General features: G+C 39.8%; 1 protein-coding gene across 13 annotated transcripts in view; it reads left to right on the forward strand.

The window, feature by feature from the left end:
- LRRFIP2 (LRR binding FLII interacting protein 2) overlaps positions 1-26,205 on the forward strand; it is a 162,744-nt gene that overhangs the window by 47,773 nt on the left and 88,766 nt on the right. For 8 of the 13 annotated variants that reach the window (XM_056520356.1, XM_056520357.1, XM_056520358.1 and 5 more), the window contains exon 3: positions 15,605-15,691. In XM_056520356.1, coding sequence (XP_056376331.1) covers positions 15,605-15,691 — 87 coding nt within the window. Of the gene's footprint in view, positions 1-15,604; positions 15,692-19,742; positions 19,794-24,291; positions 24,346-24,905; positions 24,975-26,205 lie in introns of all 13 variants that reach the window. The other 5 variants (XM_056520355.1, XM_056520365.1, XM_056520366.1 and 2 more) reach the window with 2 other exon arrangements.

Below are 26,205 nucleotides of genomic sequence, written 5' to 3' on the forward strand. Positions count from 1 at the left end.
TGTCATACGGCAGTGTTTGCTAAACTGAGCCTCCAACTGTTGCAAAACAACAACTCCCAGTATTGCCAGACAGCCATTGACTATTACAGAAAAAAGAAAGCTAGCAACTATATGATGCTGCACACAAATAAATTATTTAATCAGTCTCTTGTGCCATACAAAAAACATCTTTATTTTAATATGAAAAAAAGGAGAGTATACAGACATTTAAAAACAATTAATAAACATGCATTCTGCATGGAGGAATATAACCCTTTACACCCACCCCGTGCTGGGTAAATGACCCACTCTTCAGGGAAAGGACAATCCTGCCACAAAAATTGCTGAATAGCGAGTAACACCAGTTTCAAATATATAATGCAGTTAATACAAAACATTCACAAAGGTAATAACATAAAGATGAAATCAATTCCACACTGTCCAAATAGAAGCATACCAACTGACATGCATCTATCCAACTATCCTAATGGCTAGCAGGTCAAATGAAGGTAAATACCAGTCCTAGTAAAGTGCATGTGACATGAGAGAGATGACAGTCTCTAGCTAGTAAAGGTGCAATGGCAGAATGTCCTCATCCCAAACACGGGGGGCAACAGACCCCACGCATTCCGCCTTCAACTAGGAAGGCTTCCTCAGGAGTGATCCATATACCTCTCTCCCTCTTTTATCTTGTAGTAAATGATATACACCTGTGATATTACCTGTATGGCGTCTAACTCGGTGCCCGGAGTGTCGTGATGAGAACAAGGCTTGGCTCTCCAAGCCATACCCAGAATGAGGCTTGGCTCTCAATACAATGCACTGAGTGTCATAATGAGAACGAGGCTTAGCTCTCTAAGCCATACCCAGAATGAGGCTTGGCTCTCAATACAATGCACTGAATGTCATAATGAGAACGAGGCTTGGCTCTCCAAGCCATACCCAGAATGAGGCTTGGGTGGCATAGCATGGGATAAAAGCGAGGCTTAACTTTCCCCACTGTGACCATAGTGAGGCTTGGTTATTAAAGGGGTACTCCGGTGGTTAATTTTTTTTACTATATTGCATCTTCTTTGTAAGTTTAGTTTTTTTGCAATATACATGTGTTATATGTTTTGGCAGCATGTGTGTGTTTATCTTACCTGTTTGTTGGGCAGGAAGTTCTGTAGTTCTGAGGGTTTTCTTTTACTGTTGTCCACAGTTCTGAGTCTGTTGTGGACAAGATGTCACAGCTTTTTTTTTTTTTTTCTTTCTCTGTCTGCATGAGAGGAATAAGCCACGCCCCCTCATCTCATCCAGCTGAGTACACTTCCCCTCCCCTCCCCCTGCTCTGTATTCTAAGGACACAGGTCTGCACAGGAGAAAGAACACAGAGAAGATAAGTGTTATCTGAAGAGGAGGATGATAAGGTGCACGGGCTGGGGATGTATGGACTGCAGGGGAATAAATCTCATACTGGGAATGATCTCTATGGGGGAGATTTATCAAAACCTGTGCAGAGGAAAACTTGCCCAGTTGCCCATAGCAACCAATCAGATCGCTTCTTTCATTTTTCACAGGCCTTCATAAAAATGAAAGCAGCAAGCTGATTGGTTGCTATGGGCAACTGGGCAAGTTTTCCTCTGCACAGGTTTTGATAAATCTCCCCCTATATGTGAAAGGGGGGGGGACACGTTGACCACCGGAGTACCCTTTTAAATATTGTACACTGTGTTGGAAGCGCATAGTCTGTATGGCACAGTTGTGTGTGATAGTATACATCATGCGCACAGCGTGAAAAACGCGCAGTGCGCATGACGTGATTGTCTTGAAATGAATAATGAAAGGGATATCTCCAAGACTGTCTATTCTATCTGAGAGAATTACTGAACTTTGACCAAGAAGTATTTTTGTTGGTCCATTTTGAACATCGTTCAATTGAAAAAGGAAAAATAAATCAAACAATAATAAATCCAAAAATTTGAGAAAAAGATGAAGAACTATAAAACAAACAAAATGATAATAGTGAGGATGAATGTAAATAAAAATAAGTATAAATATATAAAAAAAAAACAATAAATAAAAAATGAAAAGGGGGGAGAGGGGAGAGGATTGAAAGGGTCTATATAATGCCTAACAAAGATTATGTTGGTAAATTTTAAATAAGCAAGCAAACTGGGCATTACCTTGATTTCGTGCTGGTGGTTTTTTGAGCAAGAATATTAAAGGGGTATTCCAGGCAAAACCTTTTTTTTTTTTTTTTATATATCAACTGGCTCCGGAAAGTTAAACAAATTTGTAAATTACTTCTATTAAAAAATCTTAATCCTTCCAATAGTTATTAGCTTCTGAAGTTGAGTTGTTGTTTTCAGAGCCAGTTGATATTGATAAAAAAGTTTTGGCCTGGAATACCCCTTTAACCCCTTATGGACTCAGGGTTTTTCCGTTTTTGCACTTTCATTTTTTCCTCCTTACCTTTTAAAAATCATAACCCTTTCAATTTTCCACCTAAAAATCCATATTATGGCTTATTTTTTGCGTCGCCAATTCTACTTTGCAGTGACATTAGTCATTTTACCCAAAAATGCACGGAGAAACGGAAAAAAAATCATTGTGCGATAAAATCGAAGAAAAAACGCCATTTTGTAACTTTTGGGGGCTTCCGTTTCTACGCAGTGCATATTTCGGTAAAAATTACACCTTATCATTATTCTGTAGGTCCATACGGTTGAAATGATACCCTACTTATATAGGTTTGATTTTGTCGCACTTCTGGAAAAAATCATAACTACATGCAGGAAAATTTATACGTTTAAAAATGTCATCTTCTGACCCCTATAACTTTTTTATTTTTTCACGGACAGGGCGGTATGAGGACTCATTTTTTGCACCGTGATCTGAAGTTTTTATTGTTATTGATCGGTTTTGATCGGACTTTTTGATCACTTTTTATTCATTTTTTAATTGTATAAAAAGTGACCAAAATACGCTTTTTTGGACTTTGGAATTTGTTTACGCGTACGCCATTGATTTAATTAATGATATATTTTTATAGTTCGGACATTTACACACGCGGCGATACCACATATGTTTTTTTTTTTTTTTTTTTTTACACTGTTTTATTTTTTTTCTGGGAAGGGGTTAAATGATCTTTATTAACACTTATTTTTTTACATTTTTTTTGCAGTGTCATAGGTCCCATAGGGACCTATAACACTGCACACACTGATCTCTCATCCTGATCACAGGCGTGTATTAACACGCCTGTGATCAGTGTTATCGGCGCTTGACTGCTCGTGCCTGGATCTCGGGCACGGAGCAGTCATTCGCCGATCGGACACCGAGGAGGCAGGTAAGGGCCCTCCCGGTGTCCGGTCAGCTGTTCGGGACGCCGCGATTTCACCTCTGCGGTCCCGAACAGCCCGACTGAGCAGCTGGGTCACTTTCGCTTTCGAAGTGGCGGTCAGCTTTGACCGCCGCTTCTAAAGGGTTAATACCGCACATCGCCGCGATCGCCGATGTGTGGTATTAGCCGCGGGTCCCGGCCGTTGATGGGCGCCGGGACCGACGCGATATGAGGCGGGAGCCGGCGCAGGACGTAAATATACGTCCTGCGTCGTTAAGGGGTTAATAATGGTAATAGTCATGGTTATCCCATCCTTAAAATACAAAAAAAACTGCAGATATGACTGTCCTGGCAGGCTGGGAGTCTTGCAACAGCTGGAAGCACCCTGTTTGGGAAACACTGCTGTAGGGTTTTGTTGGAGACAAGCACCATCCTTGTAAAGAGCTCTGCGGGCAAACTACAATGCTCAGAAGAGAAGGAGCACCATTGGGCTTTTGAAGAGCGCATTAGGTTGGAATTGAAGGCCATGTGCGTTTACAAAGCCCCCATAATGCCAGAACAGTGGACCCCCCCCCCACATGTGAACCCATTTTTGGAAACTACACCCCCTCACGGAATGTAATAAGGGATACAGTGAGCCACACAGGTGTCTGACAGATTTTTTGAACAGTTGTCCGTAAAAATGAAAAATTTTATTTTTCATTTGCACAGCCCACTGTTCCAAAGATCTGTCAAATGCCAGTGGGGTGTAAATGCTCACTGCACCCCTTATTAAATTCTGTGAGGGGTGTAGTTTCCAAAATGGGGTCATTTGGGGAGGATCCACTGTTCTGGCACCACGGGGGGCTTTGTAAACGCACAAGGCCCCGGACTTCCAATCCAACCAAATTCTCTCTCCAAATGCTCAATGGCGCTCCTTCTGTTATGAGCATTGTAGTTCGCCCGCAGAGCACTTTACATCCACATATGGGGTATTTCCATACTCAGGAGAAAAAGCCCCCAAATATTTGTAACCCCATAAATTCTATTACCCCTTGTGAAAATTAAAAACTTGGGGTAACACCAGCATTTTATAGAATTATTTTTTTTTTTATATGTCCCAATTTAACAAAAGTTCGTCAACCACCTTTGGGGCGTTAAGGCTCACTGTACCCCTTGTTACGTTCCTTGAGGGGTGTAGTTTCCAAAATAGTATGCCATGTTGTTTTTCTTTTTTTTACTGTTCTGGCATCATGGGGGCTTCCTAAATGGGACATGCCCCCCAAAAACCATTTCAGCAAAATTCGTTCTCCAAAATGGCATTGTTGCTCCTTCCCTTCTGAGCCCCCTAGTGCACCCACAGAGCACTTTACATCCACATATGAGGTATTTCCTTACTAGAGAGAAAATTAATTACAAGTTTTGGGGTGCCCTTTTACCCTTTACTCCTTGTAAAATGAAAACAATGTGGCTACAATAACCTTTCCGTGCAAAAAAATTTGTTTTTGATTTTTCTCCTCCATTTTGCTGCTTTTCCTGTGAAACACCTAAAGGGTTAACAAACTTTTTGAATGTCATTCTGAATACTTTGAGGGGTGCAGTTTTCATAATGAAGTCCATTGTAGGGGATTTCCAACATAAAGACCCTCAAATTCACTTCTGTTCACTTCACTTCAAATTGCTGCTATACTTCAAAGCCCTCTGATGTCATCAAAAAAGTTAAATACATGTCAACTTTATGATGCAAACATAAATTAGACATGTTGTATATAGAGAGAGCTTCAAAATTAGAAAAATGCTAAATTTTCAAATGTTTTCTGAAATTTTGTAATTTTTCACCATGAAATGATGCAAGTATCGACGTAAATTTACCTAACATAAAGTAGAATATGTCACGAAAAAACGATCTCTGTATCAAGTTTATAAGTAAAAGCATCCCAGAGTTATTAATACATAAAATGATAGAGGTCAAATTAGCATAAAATGCTCCCGTCCTTTGGGTTATAATGGGCTCCGCCCCCAAGGGGTTAAATAGATTCATTAGCCTACAGGGGATTTCTACAGCATCATGATGTTAGTGATAAACAGATGTTCATTATAGTCTATAGTAGGAATCAACTGAATATCGGTTTGGTCGATTTTATTGGCCGATATTCATGATTTTGGACATTATCGGTATTGGCAATTACCTTGCCTGTAATGCCCCGCCCGCCCCGGCCAGAGACCACCACCGCCACCGCTGCTCCATTGCCTCCCCCATCCCCGGTTTTATAATTACCTGTTCCCGGGGCCTGGGGTCCGTGCTACTTCTGGCTCCTGCGACGTCCTGCGTGCTGCGCAGCGCTATGACTAGTGACGTCCTCAGCGCACAGTGACAGCTCAGGACGCCGCCGGAGCCAGAAGTAGCACCGGCCCCCGGGAACAGGTAATTATAAAACCGGGGATGGGGGAGGCAATGGGGCAGCAGGGACCAGGTGGGGGGAAATAGCCGATAACTTATACCGATATTTCGGTATAAGTTATCGGCTATCGGCCTGAAAGAATACAGATTATCGGTATCAGCCCTAAAAAAAATCTGTATCGGTCGATCCCTAGTCTATAGGTTATCTATGCCTATGTTTGACATATAGGTTGGGAGCTTTTCCTCTTATAAAATGCAGCACAAACCCAGCGTTACATGTTCATACACAGTGGATATGTTAACAGCAGTATATTAGCTGTGTGACAGCAGAAATGCCTTGTACATTCCTTCCCCCTCCTCCATTCCTTCCCCCTCCTCCATTCTTTTTTTTTTTTTCTTGTGAAGTACTTTCAGTTTAAATGTTTTTCTGTCATGGGGATTTGTGTCCCTGTTCCCAGGGACTTTCCTAGACTATCTTTTTTATAAACAAAAAGAGATTTCTAGATCTTGCAGTGGAATTTCTGCGTATGTTGTGGACCCACTATATGGATTTTCACCATTTATTTCACTGAGGAATAAAAAATCTGCAGATACAGATTATACATAGATTATTTTTATAAAGAAATGTTTACATTCTGTGGCAAAACCCCCTACAAATTTCTATGATTTTGCTGGAGAATTGCCGCTGCTGATTTACAAGCTGTTTTGCTGTGGGTTTAGTCCACAGTGGACCTGTCCTGTGTGAAAGTACGGTAAAGTTATGAATTGGTGGTCAGGTGTGGAGACTTTTATGGATAATGCTGCATACTATTTATAATGATATCAATTAAATTCCAATAATAGAATAGCTTGTAATGGTTTTATAAATACTTTGCATTATTGCATTTTATTTGTGAGTTTTCCCCAGGTATAGACTTAGGCCAGGTTCACATATGATTAGTGATCTTGCATTGTTGCACCAGATAAACCAAAGTTGCTCTGGATGCAAAGTTTTCTTATCAGGTAAATGTGAACACGGCCTTATAGATTGCAGCCATCTTTAACAGTCAGTAGGTTATTTCTTCCTCTCATAGCTTAAAAAATGTCTTGATACACTGCTCAAGATAACACATCCTAGATCTGAATGAATGAACTAATTGTTTGAAATACTTTAGTCTTTACATAGTTAAATGTCCTGACAACAAAATCACATACAAATTATCAATGGAAATCAAATTTATCAACCTATGTTGGTCTGGATATGGAGTCACACTCAATATCAGAGTGGAAAACTACACTACAGGCTCATCCAACTTTGACGTAATGTACTTAAAACAAGTCAAAATGAGGCTCAGTAGTGTGTGTGGCCTCCATGTGCCCGTATGACCTCCCTACAACGCCTGGGCATGCTCCTGATGAGGTAGTGGATGGTTTCCTGAAGAATGTACTCCCAGCCCCTGACTAAAGCATCCGCCAACTCCTGGACAGTCTGTGGTGGATGGAGCGAGACATGATGTCCCAGATGTGCTCAGTCGGATTCAGTTCTGGGGAAAGGGCAGGCCATTCCATAGCATCAATGCCTTCCTCTTGCATGAACTGCTGACACACTCCAGCCACATGAGGTCTAGAATTGTCTTCCATTAGGAGGAATCTGGACACTACATTGACAGACACAGCAAACCTTCTTGCCACAGCTCGCATTGATGTGCCATCCTGGATAAGCTGCACTACCTGAGCCTTTTGTGTGGGTTGTAGACTCCGTCTCATGCTACCACTAGACTAAAAGCACTGCCAGCATTCAAAAGTGACCAAAACATCAGCTAGGAAGCATAGGAACTGAGAAGTGGTCTGTGGTCACCACCTACAGAACCACTTCTTTATTTGGGGTGTCTTCCTAATTGCCTATAATTTCCATCTGTTGTCTGTTCCATTTGCACAACATCATGTGAAATTGATTGTCAATCAGTGTTGCTTCCTGAGTGGACAGTGTGATTTGACAGAAGTGTGATTGACTTGGAGTTACATTGTGTTGTTTAAGTGTTCCCTTTATTTTTTTGAGCAGTGTATATAGGCACATAAGTCAGTGTGGGTTAGCAGATGGCCTTGCTATCAGTAGGCAGTTAAGCTGGTTTCTGTGCCACATTGTGAAACTCGGAAGTTGTTGTCCTATATATAGTATTCAATACATGGTGATCAGCTGTTGTGCCCTCTATGAAGACCCCACAGTCCACAAGTGCCAACAGGTGTGATCTTCACACGTGGAGACTTTTGCTGAATGGAAAGACACAGTATATAGGAGACCCTCAAGTTTTATTTGTATTCCTTCTGCATTGTCAGCATCTTTATAGAAGAATGGTGCTTTTTCCTGCAGTTTGGGGCCTGATGGCATCATGCCGCAAAGTAACAAAGAAGCACAGCGGTCCCTTCATTCTTCAGATTGTAGAGGTCCCACTAACCAGAATATTGGAGTATACCATAACAATATGTCATCACTTTGTGAGATCGAAAACTCACTTTACCTCCTAAGTGATGGTAAGATTATCCTAAGCAATAGAATTTGCTGGAAACCTTTGTATGCTTTGGCTTGTAGTTATTTTTATCATTCCACCAAATCTTGCCAAGACGGTTTCCATTTTTGTAAATCCTCTGTAGAGATGGGCGGTGCTGAGGCAACTGTTTGAGGACACCTGTCTGGTTGGAGGAATATATGTTAATGTGAATGCACATAGAACAAACTACTTTGTGTAGGTTACAGTCAGTGAAATTATAAATGTGAGCACTGTAAATAATTGATGGAAGCAATCCATAGGCTGGGATTAGGTGTAGCACCTGGACTTCATGAAATATGCACATGCAGTAGCAAAGTCCATGACTGTAGACTGGTTCTTAGTTACTGGTTTTAGTGCACCTGTAGATTATAAACATTACAAATGTTCATTTACTAAAATTCCTGATGGCCAGACTTAGTGGAGAAAATGCATCTTCCTGCTTTATTGCCTTATTAGTAACGACAGCTTTCATGGTGTGTAAGATATGACAACCATGTTAGAAATGGGACTGTCACAAAACTGAAATACAAGGCAGCTGTCACTATAGCTCAGTGTGATAAAATGTCTAGGCTTTGCAGCTAAAGAAGCGTTCAGACAGGAATAAAGTGCTTATCTCTACTAAGAAAAAATATAACCCAGATCCAACTGTTTTGTAAAGTGAAAAATAAGATGCTTATTAGCCCTCACCATTTTTAATTGAAAGATACCTAAACGTCATGACTGTAGTGGACATAAGGAAGCAACAGCTACAAGCGTTTCTCGCCTGTGGTAACTGGCAGTTAGGAAATGTGTATTAATGCTTGTAAATCTATAATGGTGTTTTTCTATTTTTAGTGGATGTAGAAATTAGGCCGGTTTCCCTGTTTTTGTTTTGTCTTGTAAAGCCATGGAAACATGTTTTCCAGCCAAACAGGCACTTTTTTCTTCTGTAAATCTTACTACATGCAGCTTAATTCTGTGTAGAGTTGCCAGTAGTGTATGAATGATTGGCGCAGGCCAGAACACATCATGTGCTTTTAGTCATCAGCCTTAAAGGGGTCTCCTTTGTTGAACATACACCTATTTATTAGAGCAAGTTTAAGAACCCTTAGTATCAAAGTGACTTTATATGCTATGACGTTCACTGAAAAGCCAGCAGTCAGGCACTGTACTATTCTGTTAGCAGAATACAGGCTGCCATCTTATCTGTATATTCAGTGTTTTATTGAGGTGCTCCCTGGCAACATTTCTATTCTGATTGGCTAAGCATTCTAAATAATTTAAACTACTCTCCCTTGTACGTTTCTATAGCTGTCGTCTAGTAGCTCAAGAACAGCCATGTTTCTTGTCCAAACCTAAAGGTGTGTTTAATTAGAAAATACCCTTCTCGGTATGTGGCCCCTGGGGCTTCCTGCAAAAGACCTGATTGTGCTACAGCCGCAGACAATGAAACTTGTATGTAAATGAGACCATGAGTGCATACGGCTTTATTTCTGGCACACAGACTTTACAATCTGCTTACCTAAAATATCTACATTGTATTAAAGCGGACCTGTCAACAGAAAAACCTGTGTGTGAATATGCCCATGGCTAGATAGGGAATTCCGAGCATATCTTTTTTAACTAAACCGTTCTTTACAGCGCCAAGGTATAAGCCTTTTTATTATTATGTAAATTAGGCTACACATGCCCAGAGGGCCGTTCTCCACTGTAAAGGTAGCCAGAGGGCTTACCTCTACTTCCTATGGAACCATGGCTCTGTCATTGATAGAGCCTGGCCGGGCCAGGCTTTATCAATGGAGCACAGAGCACACAGATCAATGGAGTTCAATAGAACTGCATTAATCTGTATGAGGAATCTAATAATTCTTCTTAAAAGTCCCCTAAGGGACTAATAGTGTTTAAAAAAAAGTTTAATAAAAGTTAAAAAGAGAGACATTAACCCCTTTCCTATTAAAAATTTTAATCTCCTCCTATTCCTATAAAAAAAAAAAATCATAAACATAATAAAAATAAACATATTTGGTATCTCCGCATGTGCAATTCTCCGAACTATTAACTATTAAAATATAACATTATATATCCCGTACGGTAAATGAAGTAAATGTAAACAAAAAAACAAAAACATCTTATCCCAAAATAAAATAAAATCGATACCAAAATTGCAATGATACAAACAGATTACGGCGCAAAAAAATGAGCCATCATACAGCCTGGTATAAGAAAAAAAAATGGCAATTAGATTTTTTTTTAACGTTTAGAATTTTTTAAAAATGTTTTAAAACATTACAGAAACTTTACAAATTGGGTATTGCTGTAATCAGGACAACTTTAAGTATCAACATAACAGGTCAGTTGGACCTCAAGGTAAATGGCGTAAAAACATATATATATTTTTTTTGTTTCAGAGCATTGGTCCACAAAAAAAAACAAGCCCTCATATGGGTCTGTAGATGGAAAAATAAGAGTTATGGCTATTATAGTGGGAGGAGGAAAAAAAAACAACGTGCAAAAACTGGACAAGTAGATTATCATGAGGACACAAGGGATTGGCCTTTGTTTTAGTCCTTTGGACAAGTAGTTTTTTTTTTTTTCCACACCTCTGGTGATACCACTGTACTCCTCATTTTGAATTTTTCAATAAAGAATATTTTATAAAAGATCATTTGAATGAGTGGCCATCCATAGGATATCAGGATATCCAAGTCTGCCAATATGAGTGCCAATTGTATAGAGCAGCTCTCAATTGTGGCCAATGGAGGGGAGTCCCTAGTGGGAAATCATCCTACATGATGCTCATATGTTCTTAGGCCATATCAAAGTGGTTGTCTTTGTGATGGCCCCTATAAAGAAGCCTGTCCTTGTTATGATTTGCTTGCCTTATGTCACATACAGTCAGTAGCATTAAAGGTAGTAGTCCCAGCTCAATCATTCCGGATTTCTCTGCTCCTCCAGCCTGTGCAGCAGCCAGAAATGGTCGGGAAAGCTGACAGCAGCCGAAGTTGGGAAGTTAAATTGAGACTTTAAAGGGGTATTCCGGCTTTATACATCCTATCCCCTATCCAAAGGATAGGGGATAAGATATATGATCGCAGGGGTCCTGCCGCTGGGGACCCCGCGATCTTGGTACAGCCCCCGGCATTGTGTCGGGGCACTGCCTCTGAAATACGGACATGACATCACGGCCATGCCCCCTAGTGACGTCATGTCCCCGTCTCGGTGGCAGCGCCCCGGCACAGAATGCCGGGGGCTGCACAGAGATCGCGGGGGTCCCCTGCGGCACGACCCCTGCGATCATACATCTTATCCCCTATCAAGATGTATAAAGCCGGAATAACCCTTTAATGGGAGTTAAACAAATGACGTAACCTCTCGGTCCATGCTGTTTACAGAATATCCTGCATGGCTGTGCTGTTTGCTTGCGCAACTCCCATTAAAATCTATGGGAGTTATGCAAATTGCTTATCTTCCCCACTTTAACTTTAATCTTCCCCACTTCAGCTTTCCAGACCACCTCCACCTGCTGCAAACAGGCCAGTAAATTGGAGAAAGCCAGAAGGACCGACCTGAGAGAACCCCTTAAACATTTAACCATTTGTATTAGAGAAGGATTTGGTATTAGAGAAGGATCTTATTTTCTCTATGAAAGATCCATTAAAACAGTTGTTGTCTCTAATAGTTTGGTCAGGTACAGAGGTACAATTTCCGAAATGTATAACTTCATTGAATGACAATACGTATAGCATGTCTTTTACCAGCATTTTTGACAAATTTAGTCTAGTATTTTTAGACGTGGAATTAAAAGTAATAAATTAAGCTTTACAGGTCGAATGCTATCGATTACCCACTGCCACTAATGCACTGTTACGGTACGAGAGCTATCATCCGCAACATGTTAAAAAAAAAGAAAAAAAAAAAGCTATACCCTTTGGGCAGATGGTAAGATTAAGGAGAATTAATTCTAGTGAGGAATCTTCTTTTAATACAAGAGGACGAACTGTGTGAACGGTTACTTAAAAGAGGCTATCCTAAGCATTTGTTAGAAGAGGCAAAAAATCGTGCGGCTACCATCCCTCGTGAACAATTATTATTCAAACCGTCACGAAAGAAAAATATAAATGCAATTACACCAGCACTTCAAAGAATAAGTCACAAGGGGAAATAAAAAAAATATAAAAAATAAAACTTATTCTTTTTCATTTGATTTTAATGCTATGGAAAGACCCATACATAATGCTATTTAAAATAACTGGCATATTAAAAGAAACAATGGATTCCAGACCTCGAATTTCTCTTAGAAGAACATAAAAACCACTGCGATGTTTTGGTTAAAAATTGCATGACTCGATCTGGTGATACATGTAATGATTGGTTGAAAAAACTATTACCACAGGGAAATTATAGATGTGGACAATGTAAAATTTGCCAGCACCTGTACAATACTAATATATGTTTAGGTCCAGAAACCATAATCATTAAACAATTCATTACATAAAAAACCAGTTTTGTAATCTATGCATTAGTTTGTAATTGCGGCCATTATTATATAGGACAAACTATTAGACCTATGTATGTACGTTTTAGAGAACATCTGCGATCACTAATAACTGGAACGGGTTGTCCAAGATTTGTGAAACATATGATGAATGTTTATGATAATAATACTTCAAAATTACTGTTTTTAGGTTTGACGGTCCAGGAGATACCTAGTAGAGGAGGGGACAGAAATAAACTATTGTTACAGAGAGAAACCGGGATTTTACGCACTGAACCCCTTGGCCCTTTGGGCTTAAACAAACAGAGCGATTTAAAGGGGTATTCCAGGAAAAAACTTTATAATCAACTGGCTCCAGAAAGTTAAACTGATTTGAAAATTACTTCTATTAAAAAAATCTTACTCCTTCCAATAATTATCAGCTGCTGAAGTTGAGATGTTCTTTTCTGTCTGGCAACAGTGCTCTCTGCTGACATCTCTGCTTGTCTCGGGAGAGGTTTTCTATGGGGATTTGCTTCTACTCTGGACAGCTCCAGAGACACGTGTCATCAGAGAGCACTTAGACAGAAAAGAACAACTCAACTTCAGCAGATCATAAGTACTGAAAGGATTAAGATTTTTTTATAGAAGTAATTTACAAATCTGTTTAACTCCCTGGAGCCAGTTGATATATACATTTTTTTTTTCCCTGGATAACCCCTTTAAGTGTATTTCCTCCTGAGTGTTAAACAGTGTTAAATGATAGTTGCCCACTGGTTAGTAATTTTCCTGTCAGTTGGACAATTAAGTGATTAACCCCTTAAGGACCACAGGTTTTTCCATTTTTGCACTTTCGTTTTTTCCTCCTCACCTTTTAAAAAATAATAACCCTTTCAATTTTGCACCTAAAAATCCATATGATGGCTTATTTTTTGCACCACCAATTCTACTTGGCAGTCACATAAGTAATTTTACCCAAAAATCTGCGGAAACAGAAGAAAAATCATTGTTTGACGAAATTTAAGAAAAACGCCATTTTGTAACTTTTAGGGGCTTCTGTTTCTACGCAGTACATTATCTTTATTCTGTAGGTCCATATGATTAAAATGATACCCTACTTATATAGGTTTCATTATGTCATAACTACATGCAGAAAAATTTATACGTTTAAAATTGTCATCTTCTGACCCCTATAACGTTTTTATTTTATCGCATATGCGGCAGTATGAGGGCTCATTTTTTGCACCAGGATCTTAAGTTTTTAGCGGTACCATTTTTGTATTGATCGGCCGTTTGATAGCTTTTTATGAATTTTTTCATTAAAAATACCTTATTTTGGACTTTGGAAATTTTTTGCGTGTACGCCATTGACCGTGTGGTTTAATTAATGATACATTTTTATAGTGCAGACATTTACACACGCGGCAATACCACATATGTTTATATTTATTTTTATTTACATGTTTGTTTGTTTTTTTTCTATGGGAAAAGGGGGGTGATTTGGACTTTTCTTAGGGAAAGGGTTAAATTACATTTATTAACTTTTTATTTTTTTTTACACTTTTTTTGCAGTGTTATAGCTCCCATAGGGTGCTATAACACTGCACACACTGATCTTATACACCGTTCACTGCAAAGCCATAGCTTTGCATTGATCAGTGTTATCAGGCTTGGATCAATCAATCGCCAAAGGGACACGCCGGAGGAAGATAAGAGGACCTCCGCTCGTGTCCCAGCTGATCAGGACACAGCATTTTCACTGTGGTGGTCCCAATCAGACATATAGAAAAAATCACACTGCACATAATTTGCCTTTTAAAAAATTCTTCTTTTTAGTAACATAAACCCGATCAGCCCCACTGAGCAGCCGGGAAGCTTTCACTTTCGTTTTAGACTTTCGTCTAAAGGGTTAATAGCGTGTGGCACCACGGACACTATTAGCCCCGGGTCCCGGCTTCAGTTACATACCGGGACCGACCCGATATGACACGGGGTCATTGCGTGACCCCGCGTTATATCGCGGGAGCCGGACAAGGACGTAAATATACGTCCTTGGTCGTTAAGGGGTTAAAAAGCTAGTTATTATATCTGCTGATTTCTACTATACAAGTAAATATTTTACCATATTATTTGTAAAACTATTTGTAACTGTCCTGTACCTCCTTGGTGAAAGAGAGAAAATATTCTTGCGCATTTATAACTGTGCATACATGAGCCTCCGAGTATTATTTTTGTTGGTGTAACTTTTTTAATGTTTTTATTATAATGTGTTTTACCTTTTTGCATACTGATAAAGTTGTTCACATCTCAGATATAAAGGTGGAGGGGAGGTGTTAGAGGTAATGGCCATGATTAAGCGCATGTGAGTGAGAAACAGCCTGTCGGCCAATGTTGTATCTCTGACTTAAAGGAATAAACTTCGCAGTGGCACCAATACTAGTGCCTCCTTACTTCTTCTTTTAAGCTTGAACATTGTTTCTCTCCCGGAGGATTGAGCTCGGTGACCAGCAGAGTTTCTTGTGCCCAGGTGTAGGACTGTATTCACACTGCCTCCCGCTCATTCAGGTACGGGGCAGTGCAGTACTTGCTTTCTTCTACCTATGGACTTATATTCCAATGTAGGGCAAGCCAGGTCACAAGGACAGGGGACCTACAGTTGATAGGCAGGACTGTTCAAGTGAGGTAAGATAGGGTCCTTAACAATACATTTCCTATGAACCCCACTGGGTCTGGCATTACTGTATATGGACACATTATCATCAGTAGGTATAATCGATAACGCATTGTAGCAAATACTACTGTATTTTTTTCACTGGTCACACATTGCCACTATTTGTATTGTAGTGTTTTATTGTGAGGAATAAAACAACCACTTTTTGGAGACAAAACTTAAATAAATTGAATTAAAAAAAGTTAACTGTTGTTTTCCTTTTGATCAGGCGGAGGCAAGGCTGGCAGCAAAAAGAGCAGCCCGGGCAGAAGCACGAGATATCCGCATGCGAGAGCTCGAGCGACAGCAGAAGGAGGTAAATCCTTGAGTTTCATCTGTACAGCATTGGCTTTTACTTACATGGTTTAAGGCCAGTTTTACACCTGCATACAGTCATGGCCGTAAATGTTGGCACCCCTGATTTTTTTCTAGAAAATGAAGTATTTCTCACAGAAAAGGATTGCATTAACACATGTTTTGCTATACACATGTTTATTCCATTTATGTCTATTGGAACAAAATCAAAAAGGGAGGAAAAAAATCAAATTGAACATAATGTCACAACAAACTCCAAAAATGAGCTGGACAAAATTATTGGCATCCTTTCAAAATTTGGGAAAAATAAGATTGTTTTAAGCATGTGATGCTCCTTTAAACGCACCTGAAAGCAGATAAAAAGGAGAGAAGTTCACTTAGTCTTTGCATTGTGTGTCTGTGTGTGCCACACTAAGCATGGACAACAGAAAGAAGAGAAAAAGAACTGTCTGAGGACTTGAGTACCAAAATTGTGGAAAAATATCAACAATCTCAAGGTTACAAGTCCATCTTCAGAGATCTAGATTTGCCTTTTTCACAGTGCGCAACATTATCAAGAAGTTTGCAACCCGTGACACTGTAGCTAATCTCCCTGGGCGTAGACAGAAGAGAAAAATTGATGAAAGGTGTCAACGCATTATAGTCCGGATGATGGATAAGCAGCCTCAAACAAGTTCCAAAGATATTCAAGCTGTCCTGCAGGCTCAGGTAGCATCAGTGTCAGCGCGAACTATCAGTCAGCATTAAAATGAAATGAAACGCTATGGCAGGAGACCCAGGATTACCCCACTGCAGACACAGACATATAAAAAAGCAAGACTACATTTTACCAAAATGGACTTGAGTAGGCAAAAATTCTTCTGGTGAAACATTTTGTGGACCGATTAGACCAAGATAGAGCTTTTTGGTAAAGCACATCATTCTAATGTATACCGAAAACTGAATGAGGCCTACAAAGAAAAGAACACAGTACCTACAGTGAAATATGGTGGAGGTTCAATTATGTTTTGGGGTTGTTTTGCTGCCTCTGGCACTTGGGTGCGTTGAATGTGTTCAAGGCATCATGAAATCTGAGGATTACCAACAGATTTTGGCAACAAAGCGCTTGAAAGTTCTGAAGTGGCCAGCAATGAGTCCAGACCTAAATTCTATTGAACACCTGTGAAGAGATCTTAAAATTGCTGTTGGGAAAAGGTGCCCTTCCAATAAGAGAGACCTGGAGCAGTGTGCAAAGCAAGAGTGGTCCAACATTCCGGCTGAGAGGTGTAAGAATCTTATTGATGGTTATAGGAAGTAACTGATTTCAGTTCTTTTTTCCAAAGGGTGTGCAACCAAATATTTAGTTAAGGGTGCCAATAATTTTGTCCAACCCATTTTTGGAGTTTGGTGTGACATTATGTCCAATTTTCTTTTTTTCCTCCCCTTTTTTGGTTTTGTTCCAATACACACAAAGTAAATAAACGTGTGTGTATAGCAAAACATATGTTACTGCAATCCTTTTCTGTGAGAAACACTTTATTTTCTAGAAAATTTTCAGGGGTGCCAACATTAAGGCCATTACTGTATTACAGATGCATTTCAGTGTTTGTATGAAGACCACAAGTCCTGGCCTGACTGCTGGTCTCTTAACCCTGACTGACCGGGGTCAGTTCAGGTCATCAGACACATAGTCGGTCCGGGACTTGCAGCCATATTATGGACACATATATGCACCTGTTTTATGTCATTGTGCGTAACGGCTATGGGAGAAAACGTGATTTGAACCCAGCCTAACTCAGGCTATATCCCACCAGCCCTATAAAACCAGTTCTGTGCAATATTTCATGAATTTGTCCCACGCACATTAAAATCACTGCGACATTTGTTTTTTTAAACCTTCACAGACAGTAGATAATGGGGAAGATTTATGAAAACCTGTGCGGAGGAAAAGTTGCTGCGTGGCCCAGAACAACCAATCAGATTTCTTCTTTCATTTCTCACAGGCCTTTAAAAAAAGGATAGAAGCAATCTGATTGGTTGCTCTGGGCAACTCAGCAACTTTTTCCTTTGGACAGGTGTTCATAAATCTTCCCCTATGTCCTTAAACACACATAACTGAAATCAGTTTTCTGCTTCTCTACTTTTGGCTGCAATGAACAATTTAACTCTTTAGGATTTGTGGCAGTCATGGTTGTAGTTAGAGATGAGCGAACTTAGCAGTTGATTACTTATCCTGCATAAATTAGTTCAGCTTTCCGGTGCTCCCGTGGGCTGGAAAAGGTGGTTACAGTCCTAGGTAAGAGTCTCCTAGGAATGTATCCACCTTTTCCAGCCCACCGGAGCACCTGAAAGCTGAACTAATTTATGCAGGATAAGTCATCAACAGCCGAGCTGAGAAGTTCGTGACGAATCGAATTTACTGTAAGTTCGCTCATCTCTAGTTGTAGTGGTAGCACGTGAGACCATTAAATATGCTGGTTTATTATTATATGATATATCTTTTGTTGAGTGGGAAAGATTTCTTCCAGCACAGTTCATTTTTATATCTTTAAAATATCAACAGGAAGAAACTTTATGGTTATTCAGGTTAAATAATTGATACAGATATTTGCCGTCGCTCGACTGTAGAGGTTTTAGCTAAACATGTAGCATCCCTGCTGTTGTCCTGCACTTATAACAGTCTAATCTGGGTGTACAGAAGTGTCCGAATACATTTCTGAAGAGTTGCTGAATTTCTGCTTATGTTTATAGCAACAGTTTTCATAGGTCAGTGCTATAAATGTCACCTCTGGCTTTGGATATTTAATGTTTGTGCATATGTGCAGTGCCTCTAAACCTTCTGTCTTCAGTAACATTACTGCCTAGCAACTTGTTGGACTGGAATATCGGACAATCCAGGCTTTTGCTCTGCCTAGTAAATATAGTACAGATGTAGCAGCCTGGCATATGTTTAACACTTCGGGGCACTTTCTTTTTTTCCCCCAACATCATGCTGATTTGTTTGGTTGCGTGGCATATTCTCAGGAATGTCAGTGTCATTTTGGGAGGAGTGCTATTTGTATTGAATACTGAAGAAAGCATGCAATATTGTATAGAACACTGAAATAATCCACTTAGCACATAATTCTGTTGTCAAAAAAAATGAATAAAATAAATATATACTGTGTGTGTGTGTGAACAGTTTTAATTAAGATATCTTTCCCAAACAAAACTGTGAACACAGCTCAATATAGACTTAAAGGGGTACTCCCACCCTAGACATCTTATCCGCTATCCAAAGGATAGGGGATAAGATGTCTGATCTCGGGGGTCCCGCCGCTGGGGACCCCCGCAGTATTGCATGCGGCACCCACCTGTTTTTCGTGCGGAAGCGCTGGAGGATCTGAGTCGCGACTACGGGAATGGAAATCCGTGACGTCAGGACTCCGCCCCCGTGTAACGTCACTACCGCCCCCTCAATGCAAGTCTATGGGAGGGGGCGTGCTGGCCGTCACGCCCCCTCCCATAGACTTGCATTGAGGGGATGGTGGGAGTACCCCTTTAAGTGTAACTGTCACTTTATTTTATATATTTACTTATACCTCTTTACCATGTGAGAAAACAACAAAGATGGAAATCTGCGGCAATATCCTTATGTAACACACCTTGAACCTACTCTAACATTTCCAAATATACTGTAGCTTTTTTTGAGCCCACACAGATCACTAGAATGGGCGTCCTAAGTCACGTATTCCTTCTCACCGAATGGCTGTTAATGAGGAAATTCACAGGATCTGTGGTCAAGTTGGTCTGCAGCCTTTCCTTTCACGGCCCCACTGAAGGCGGCAATGTCTCTCATCCTTCCCTTCAACTCCTCACCACAAAACTGCAATGAAAAGGATTTCAGACCCCCATTCTAGTGCACTGTTGGGAACACAGCAATGGAGTATTCAGTGTTTATAAACTTATCATTGGTGGATGAAAACATATCCTGAACATACTGAAACTGTTGGTAAAATATTTTGGAAATTTTCGGCCTGTATTTGAAGCTTTGGAGGTATTTTATTCTGACATTTCAGTGTTGCCTTTTCTAGCACAGCCATCGATATCATGATAGAAAATGGGGACAAATTCAAAAGTGGATGGTAGGATGATAGTGCCGGTTTTGCATGATTCTTCATTGTGACCCATAACTCTTTGGAGTGAAGTGAATTACTAACGGATTGTTCCATACCGAATTGTGTTGGTTTTCTCACAGAAAACCTTTGTTATATCCTTTCACTGTATAAATTGCTCTTGTGGGGAGATCAGAGCCTGCCTGAGAAGAATCCCTTATCATGTGCAGCATGCCCATCCGATAAGTAATATTGCTTGTGGGCCATGTGATTGGCTACAACGCTGCACATCTCTACCTCTACAAGCATTCGTTATATTGCAAATAATAAAGATTTCTATATACATTTAATGATATCAATATGCAATGTAGAACCCCTACCATTGCCCAAAATTGGAGTTTTAAGTTCCTTTCTTTATTTTAGTTTTTTTAATTTATTTTTTTTTTACAAGATTTCTTTGGATAAGATCCCAAAATTGCCCAAAAATTTTTTTTGTCTTGTGTATGGACTAGGGAGGGCTAAAGGCAATGGGATGTTAGAATTGGTTCAGGAATAGAGCATTATTTAGGCATTTTATTTTATAGATCTGGTCAACTTCTAGGACTTCGTCAGCTGGTCTCACATATGATTGGCTTTTGTATAAAATATTTACATTCTGTTACGATTGTTACAGAAGCTCTGAAGATTATATATATATACACCAGTGACATTAGTGACACCCTCTTCTTGTCCTGCTCCTTTTCTATTTTAATCCCCACACTACAATACAGCATGTGTCAGGAGAGTCTGGTAAAACATTGAGGGAAAGTGGGGGAGGGCAGCTTTGTTTCTTCACATACAGCTGTGACCAAAAGACTGACACAAATCTAGGTTTTCACAAAGTTTGCTGCTTCAGTGTTTTCAGATCAAATACATCAAGTTTATGCAAAGACTCACTATTTACAGTTTTGATCTTTCCTTTTTGAAGACTTCTGCCGTTCTCCCTGACATGCTGCATATCAGCTTTTGAGCCACATCCTGGCTGATTCTTGTTTAACCATTACTTGGAGTTTATCACCATTTCTCTGTTTTTCTTTGACAATTGACCACAGGTTCTCAATGGGATTAAGATCTGTGGAGTTTCCTGGTCTTGGACCCAAAATGTCAATGTTTTCTCCCCCCACCCCCCTCCCCCCCAAGGTACAACACTAGACGTTTTGTTTCAAGAGGTTACATGCAGGTATTTAATATATAAATATTTGTAAATTACTTCTATTAAAAAATCTTACTCCTTCCAATAATTATCAGCTGCTGAAGTTGAGTTGTTGTTTTATGTCTGGCAACAGTGCTCTCTGCTGTCATCTCTGCTTGTCTCGGGAACTGCACAGAGAAGAGGTTTGCTATGGGAATTTGCTTCTACTCTGGACAGTTCCCAAGACACGTGTCATCAGAGAGCACTTAGACAGAAAAGAACAACTCAACTTCAGCAGCTCATTAGTACTGAAAGAATTAAGATTTTTTAATAGAAGTAATTTACAAATCTGTTTAACTTTCTGGAGCCAGTGGATATATAAGAAAAGTTTTTTCCTGGATAACCCTTTAACCCCTTAATGACGCAGGATGTAAATGTACATCCTGGTGAACTGGTACTTAACGCACCAGGACGTACATTTATGTCCTATGCGTAACCGCGAGCATCGGAGCGATGCTCACATCATGTGTGGCAGGTCCCGGCTGCTGATAAGCTGCTGCAGCCAGGGACCCGCCCGTAACCCCTCAGATGCTGTGACCAATACAGATCACAGCATCTGCAGCATTGCGGTACTTTGGATGATCGGATCACCCGCAGCACTGCGATCCGATCATCCAGCATGACAGCCGGAGGTCCCCCTCACCTGCCTCTGCTGCCTCCCGGCATACGTAACCGAGCTAGGGCTCTAGCAGGAGCGCAATGTTTCTCATGCGATCTCTATTGTGGCGGGTGACGTCAGGAACCAGAGCGGGCTTCAACTCAAGGTAAATCCTGGATAGTCCAAACAGATGCCGGTGTATATAGTACTATGTTAACACAAATAAGACCCTAGACGCGTTTCAGGGTACTTGACATAATCGCACGACCCCTTCTTCAGTAGATGAGAGATGATTTAGGATGTTTAATATTGTGTTAAATGAACACCTTTTTGTAAGGACTTTTTTTTAATTGTTCATTTGCTCCCTGAATGCAAATTTACACAACTTTCTAAAAAGTGTTGATTAAATATGTCCGACTAGTTTGCTACAGTTCTTCTGCTTCTAACAATATTCTGCCTTCTGTCATTATTTTTAGTGTGTTGGCATTGGGATCCACACTTTGTTTTATTCAATTGTGATGTCCACACATAGCGTGTGTGTGTGTGTATGTATGTATGTGTGTGTATGTGTATATATATATATATATATATATATATATATATATATATATATATATATATATAGCGTGGATTTCCCTCACAGAATTTCCATGCGGAAAATACATAGCAGTTATATTAGCATTAAAGTGGATGTATTTTTAAGAAATCTGCACAGAAGTCCTTTCTGAGAAGTCAAAATTCACATTAAGTGTCAGAAATTCTAGTTTTTGCACACAAAGTGAATAAGACTCTGTAAATCTCAATCACCCACTGGTAAGTAATCTGCAGTGGATATTGAACTGTGTCAGTTTAGCTGCGGATTTATTGCAGACTTTTCCCAATTACTTTGGAGGGGAAACTCAAAATCAGCGAACAGCCCATAGGTGTAGATTTTGCTGTGGATCCGACTTTTAGTTACTTTTAAGAAATACTGTACATACAGGAGCAGGAACTCCTATTTTCCCCCAGACTTCTTGCTCCCGTACAGTACTGAGCAATGATGTATACAGTATTTTATGTATTACAGCTTACTACTATACTGGAATCCACCACATTTTCTGTGGAAAACTTAGTAAATATGTTGGGTTTTTTGTGAAAATTTTGGGAACACGCCCCTTTTTTTGATGACCACACCCCTTTTCCCGACAGCCGTGCCCCCCCCCCCCCCCCTTTTTTTTTTTTTTTTTAGCAAAATGGAGAGTTAGTCTGGGTTTTTTTCAATTCTGGTGCAAATGCTGGTGCAGAGAGAATTTCTGGCGCAATGAATCTAACCAGAATCTAGCGCACAACCCGACAAAGCATGTCGGGTTTGCAATAGTAAATGAGGGCCAATGTATAGGGTTTGAATCAGACTTGCGACTGTGGGAAATCTGCAGCACTTCTGACACATGTCGCTGTAGCCTAAGGGGTATGTTCACACACCAGAGTGTCCATGCCGAATTCCACATAAATATTCTGCACGGACATTCCTAAGCAGTAGAGTCCCATTGATTTCAGTGGGATTCTGCAGCTCTGTTCACATGGCAGAAATTCTGCAGCAAAAACATCATAATAATAAACACAATAGTAATAAAACAAAACTATTATCCACATTTAATATCGAATAAAGTTAGCATGTCAGTTTTGACCCTACAGTGAAAAAAATGATTGTCCTCAAAATTGCGCAATTGCATTTATTTATTTTATAATTTTTTATTTTGTCCTACAATTTTTTCTGGCTTTACAATTAATTGTATGGTAAACTAAAGGGTGCTACATATCGGCTGAAAATAGCTGTCTTGGGGAAATGCCGAAACAACAAAAAATTTGCCGATATTGACCCACCTCCCCTGCCCGCCCACAGCTCAAGTTACAAACACTGCCAGTGCCCACCAATCTGAAGCCCCCGCCACTTGCTGTCACTCTGCCAAGACCGCACTCAGACTGACCTTCTGTGCGAGCGGCGAAAATTGGCTTTTGGACCCGCCTTCTGCCTGCTGAAGGAGTAAGTTCTCCTTCAGGTCCGCTCCTCTGCAGATAGTGGGCGGGTCCAATAGCCAACCTGCTATTGGCTATTGCATTTTGAAATAGCCAATAGCAGGTTTGCTATTGTTTTCAATTATTGCAGTACGATCTTACCTTAGTTAAATAGTAGACGCGGTGATGGATGAAAATTGCCGAAGAGAGAGTGGGGAGGAGCGAGGGCAGAGCCCGAGTTGAAGCCACGCCCCCTCATCCCCCCTCCCGGAGGATGGAGAGCGGAGCGCTGCATTTTGCAAGAAGACGGGGAGAAGTCATTTTCGGTTTCGGTATCTGTTTCGGCTGGACATTTTTTATTTTTTTTTTTTATTTATTTTTTTTTCCGGTTTCGTTTTGGTTCTGAAATTTCCATTTCGGTGCACCTCTACTAATAATCATCTCTGAACTTTTCAGTGGAAAAATTAAAAACAATATGGGTCTTGGAAGGTGAGGAAGAGAATAAAAAGCCAAAAAAATGTATTCTTGGGTCGGGAAAGGGAAAGCATGCAACATGATTTCTTGGATTTCATAAAACAGATTTTCACAAGCATTTTTTCTTTGATGTAATATTACTGTAAAATTCTTTGCACTTAACCCATTAGAGTGCATATATTTGTTTTCTACTGCAAAATGTAATATTTGTGTACTTTGTTTTCTTCAAGGAGGATTCCGACAGGGCCAGGTACTCTCACCGGTCCAGTCAGCGTCCTTATCTGGTTTGTATCTCTTAACTTTTCGGTCCGTTTGATGTTTTTCAGATATTTGTGTTTCCATAAATATGTGACCAATAAACAAGACAGCTGGATCCTGAGAATGAACAGACCTGATTTGTTAGGACATTCCGTTTTAGTTTCAGTGGATTGTAAACCTGTCATTAAAACTGTTATACCTCTGCCAGTCACACTCCGGAAACAACATATATAGAGCATTAGTAACTTTACAAGATAGACCATTGATCTGCTTATCTTCATTACTTACATTGTATTGTATACTCAGGTCTGACGTTGGCCAACTATTTTCCTTCTGCACAATAAGCCTGTTCTACATGCTGTGCAGTCCTTGTAGCCATTGTATTTATACTTTTTGGTAAATTGAGCTTCAGTTTATCACGTTTCTGTAGTGTAAAAAGAGATAAGTTGGCAACTGAACCTGCAACGTTATCTCTCATTGAAATTTGCTCCAAAAGCACATATACAATTTTAGAAATTTTACAGGTAATAGAAGCAATGCTAAATCAATATTCCAATAAATAAATAATTTTTTACCTTCTACATAGAATTCATCTGTAGATTTGAGTGGCCTAAGCAGGGGCAGAGAAAGCACTTCGAGGAGGAAAGATCTTGTGGTGCGTAACCATGGTTTGCCTAGTGTGGTGTGTGATCTCTAACAAATCAGTTCATTTATATATATGTTACTTACCACATTTATCGGCATGCAGGTTTTTAAAAGCATTTTTAAAACTACTACTTAACGGATAGTAAAACTGATGCAGATGATAAAAAGATGCCTTGGCTTTTATAAAGAGAGGTCTTTCTTACCTTTACATTGAAAAACTGCATCTGAAAACCTGAATGTTTACCTCTACAGCATGTTCATTATTGGGTGGATTCTGCACAGAGAAGCTGCAGGTCGACTCTCACAACCACATACTAAACCAGGACCTTTTCACCACTTGAGAACAAAGGAAATGTTTTTGAAATCTTAGTTTTTCAGCCAAAAATAACTTCACATAGGACTGTCAGATATGATGCGTAATGTGATCATTTTTTAGCCAAGAAAGCTTTAGAACATACAAAAATACCCCACTTCCTACCTGGTCTTTATATGAGATGAATACATAATACTAAGGTGGAATTGATCAACTGGCGTGCACCTGCAAAATCTTGTGCACAGTGGGGGAGATTTATCTAAACCTGTCCAGAGGAAAAGAGAGACCAATCAGCTCTATTCTTTCAAGACCTCTGCAAAATGAAAGAAGCGATCTGATTTCCTTTGTACAGGTTTTGATAAATCTCCCCCAGTGTGTTTTTATTTTGCACATTGACTTGCACTGAAACGATCATCTAATTTTACTCTATTTTTATGTTTTCTGCTCTGTTCCAGAGCCAGGCTGGGTGATGCGAGTAGAGAGCCACCCCATAATATTTATCCCCGATCTTTTATATATATATATATATATATATATATATATATATATATATATATATTTATTTATTTGTGTTTTTATTCTTAAATGTCAGTGTGTTAGTATAAAAATAGTTTTTACCGAGGAAGCCTGTGTGTGGGGTTCATATAGCGTCAATCTTATGTCAGGTTTTTTTTCCCCCCAGCATACTGTGCATGATATGGTAGCCCAGTAATCTACGTACTGCCATTTGAATAACTATGGAGTGCAAAAATTAAGTAAAATGTTTTTAAAATCTAAAAATAGTTTTGTATGCTCATTGGAAAGAGTCCTATTGGGTTATGTTCTCACTGAGGAATTGGAGAGGAATTTACTTGAGTAATTCCGCTCACTAATTCTGCCACGAATGAAAGGTCCATTGACTTTAACCTCTTAGTGGACACAGGGCATA

Source organism: Hyla sarda, chromosome 5, assembly GCF_029499605.1.
Source record: "Hyla sarda isolate aHylSar1 chromosome 5, aHylSar1.hap1, whole genome shotgun sequence".
Lineage (NCBI taxonomy): Eukaryota > Metazoa > Chordata > Amphibia > Anura > Hylidae > Hyla > Hyla sarda.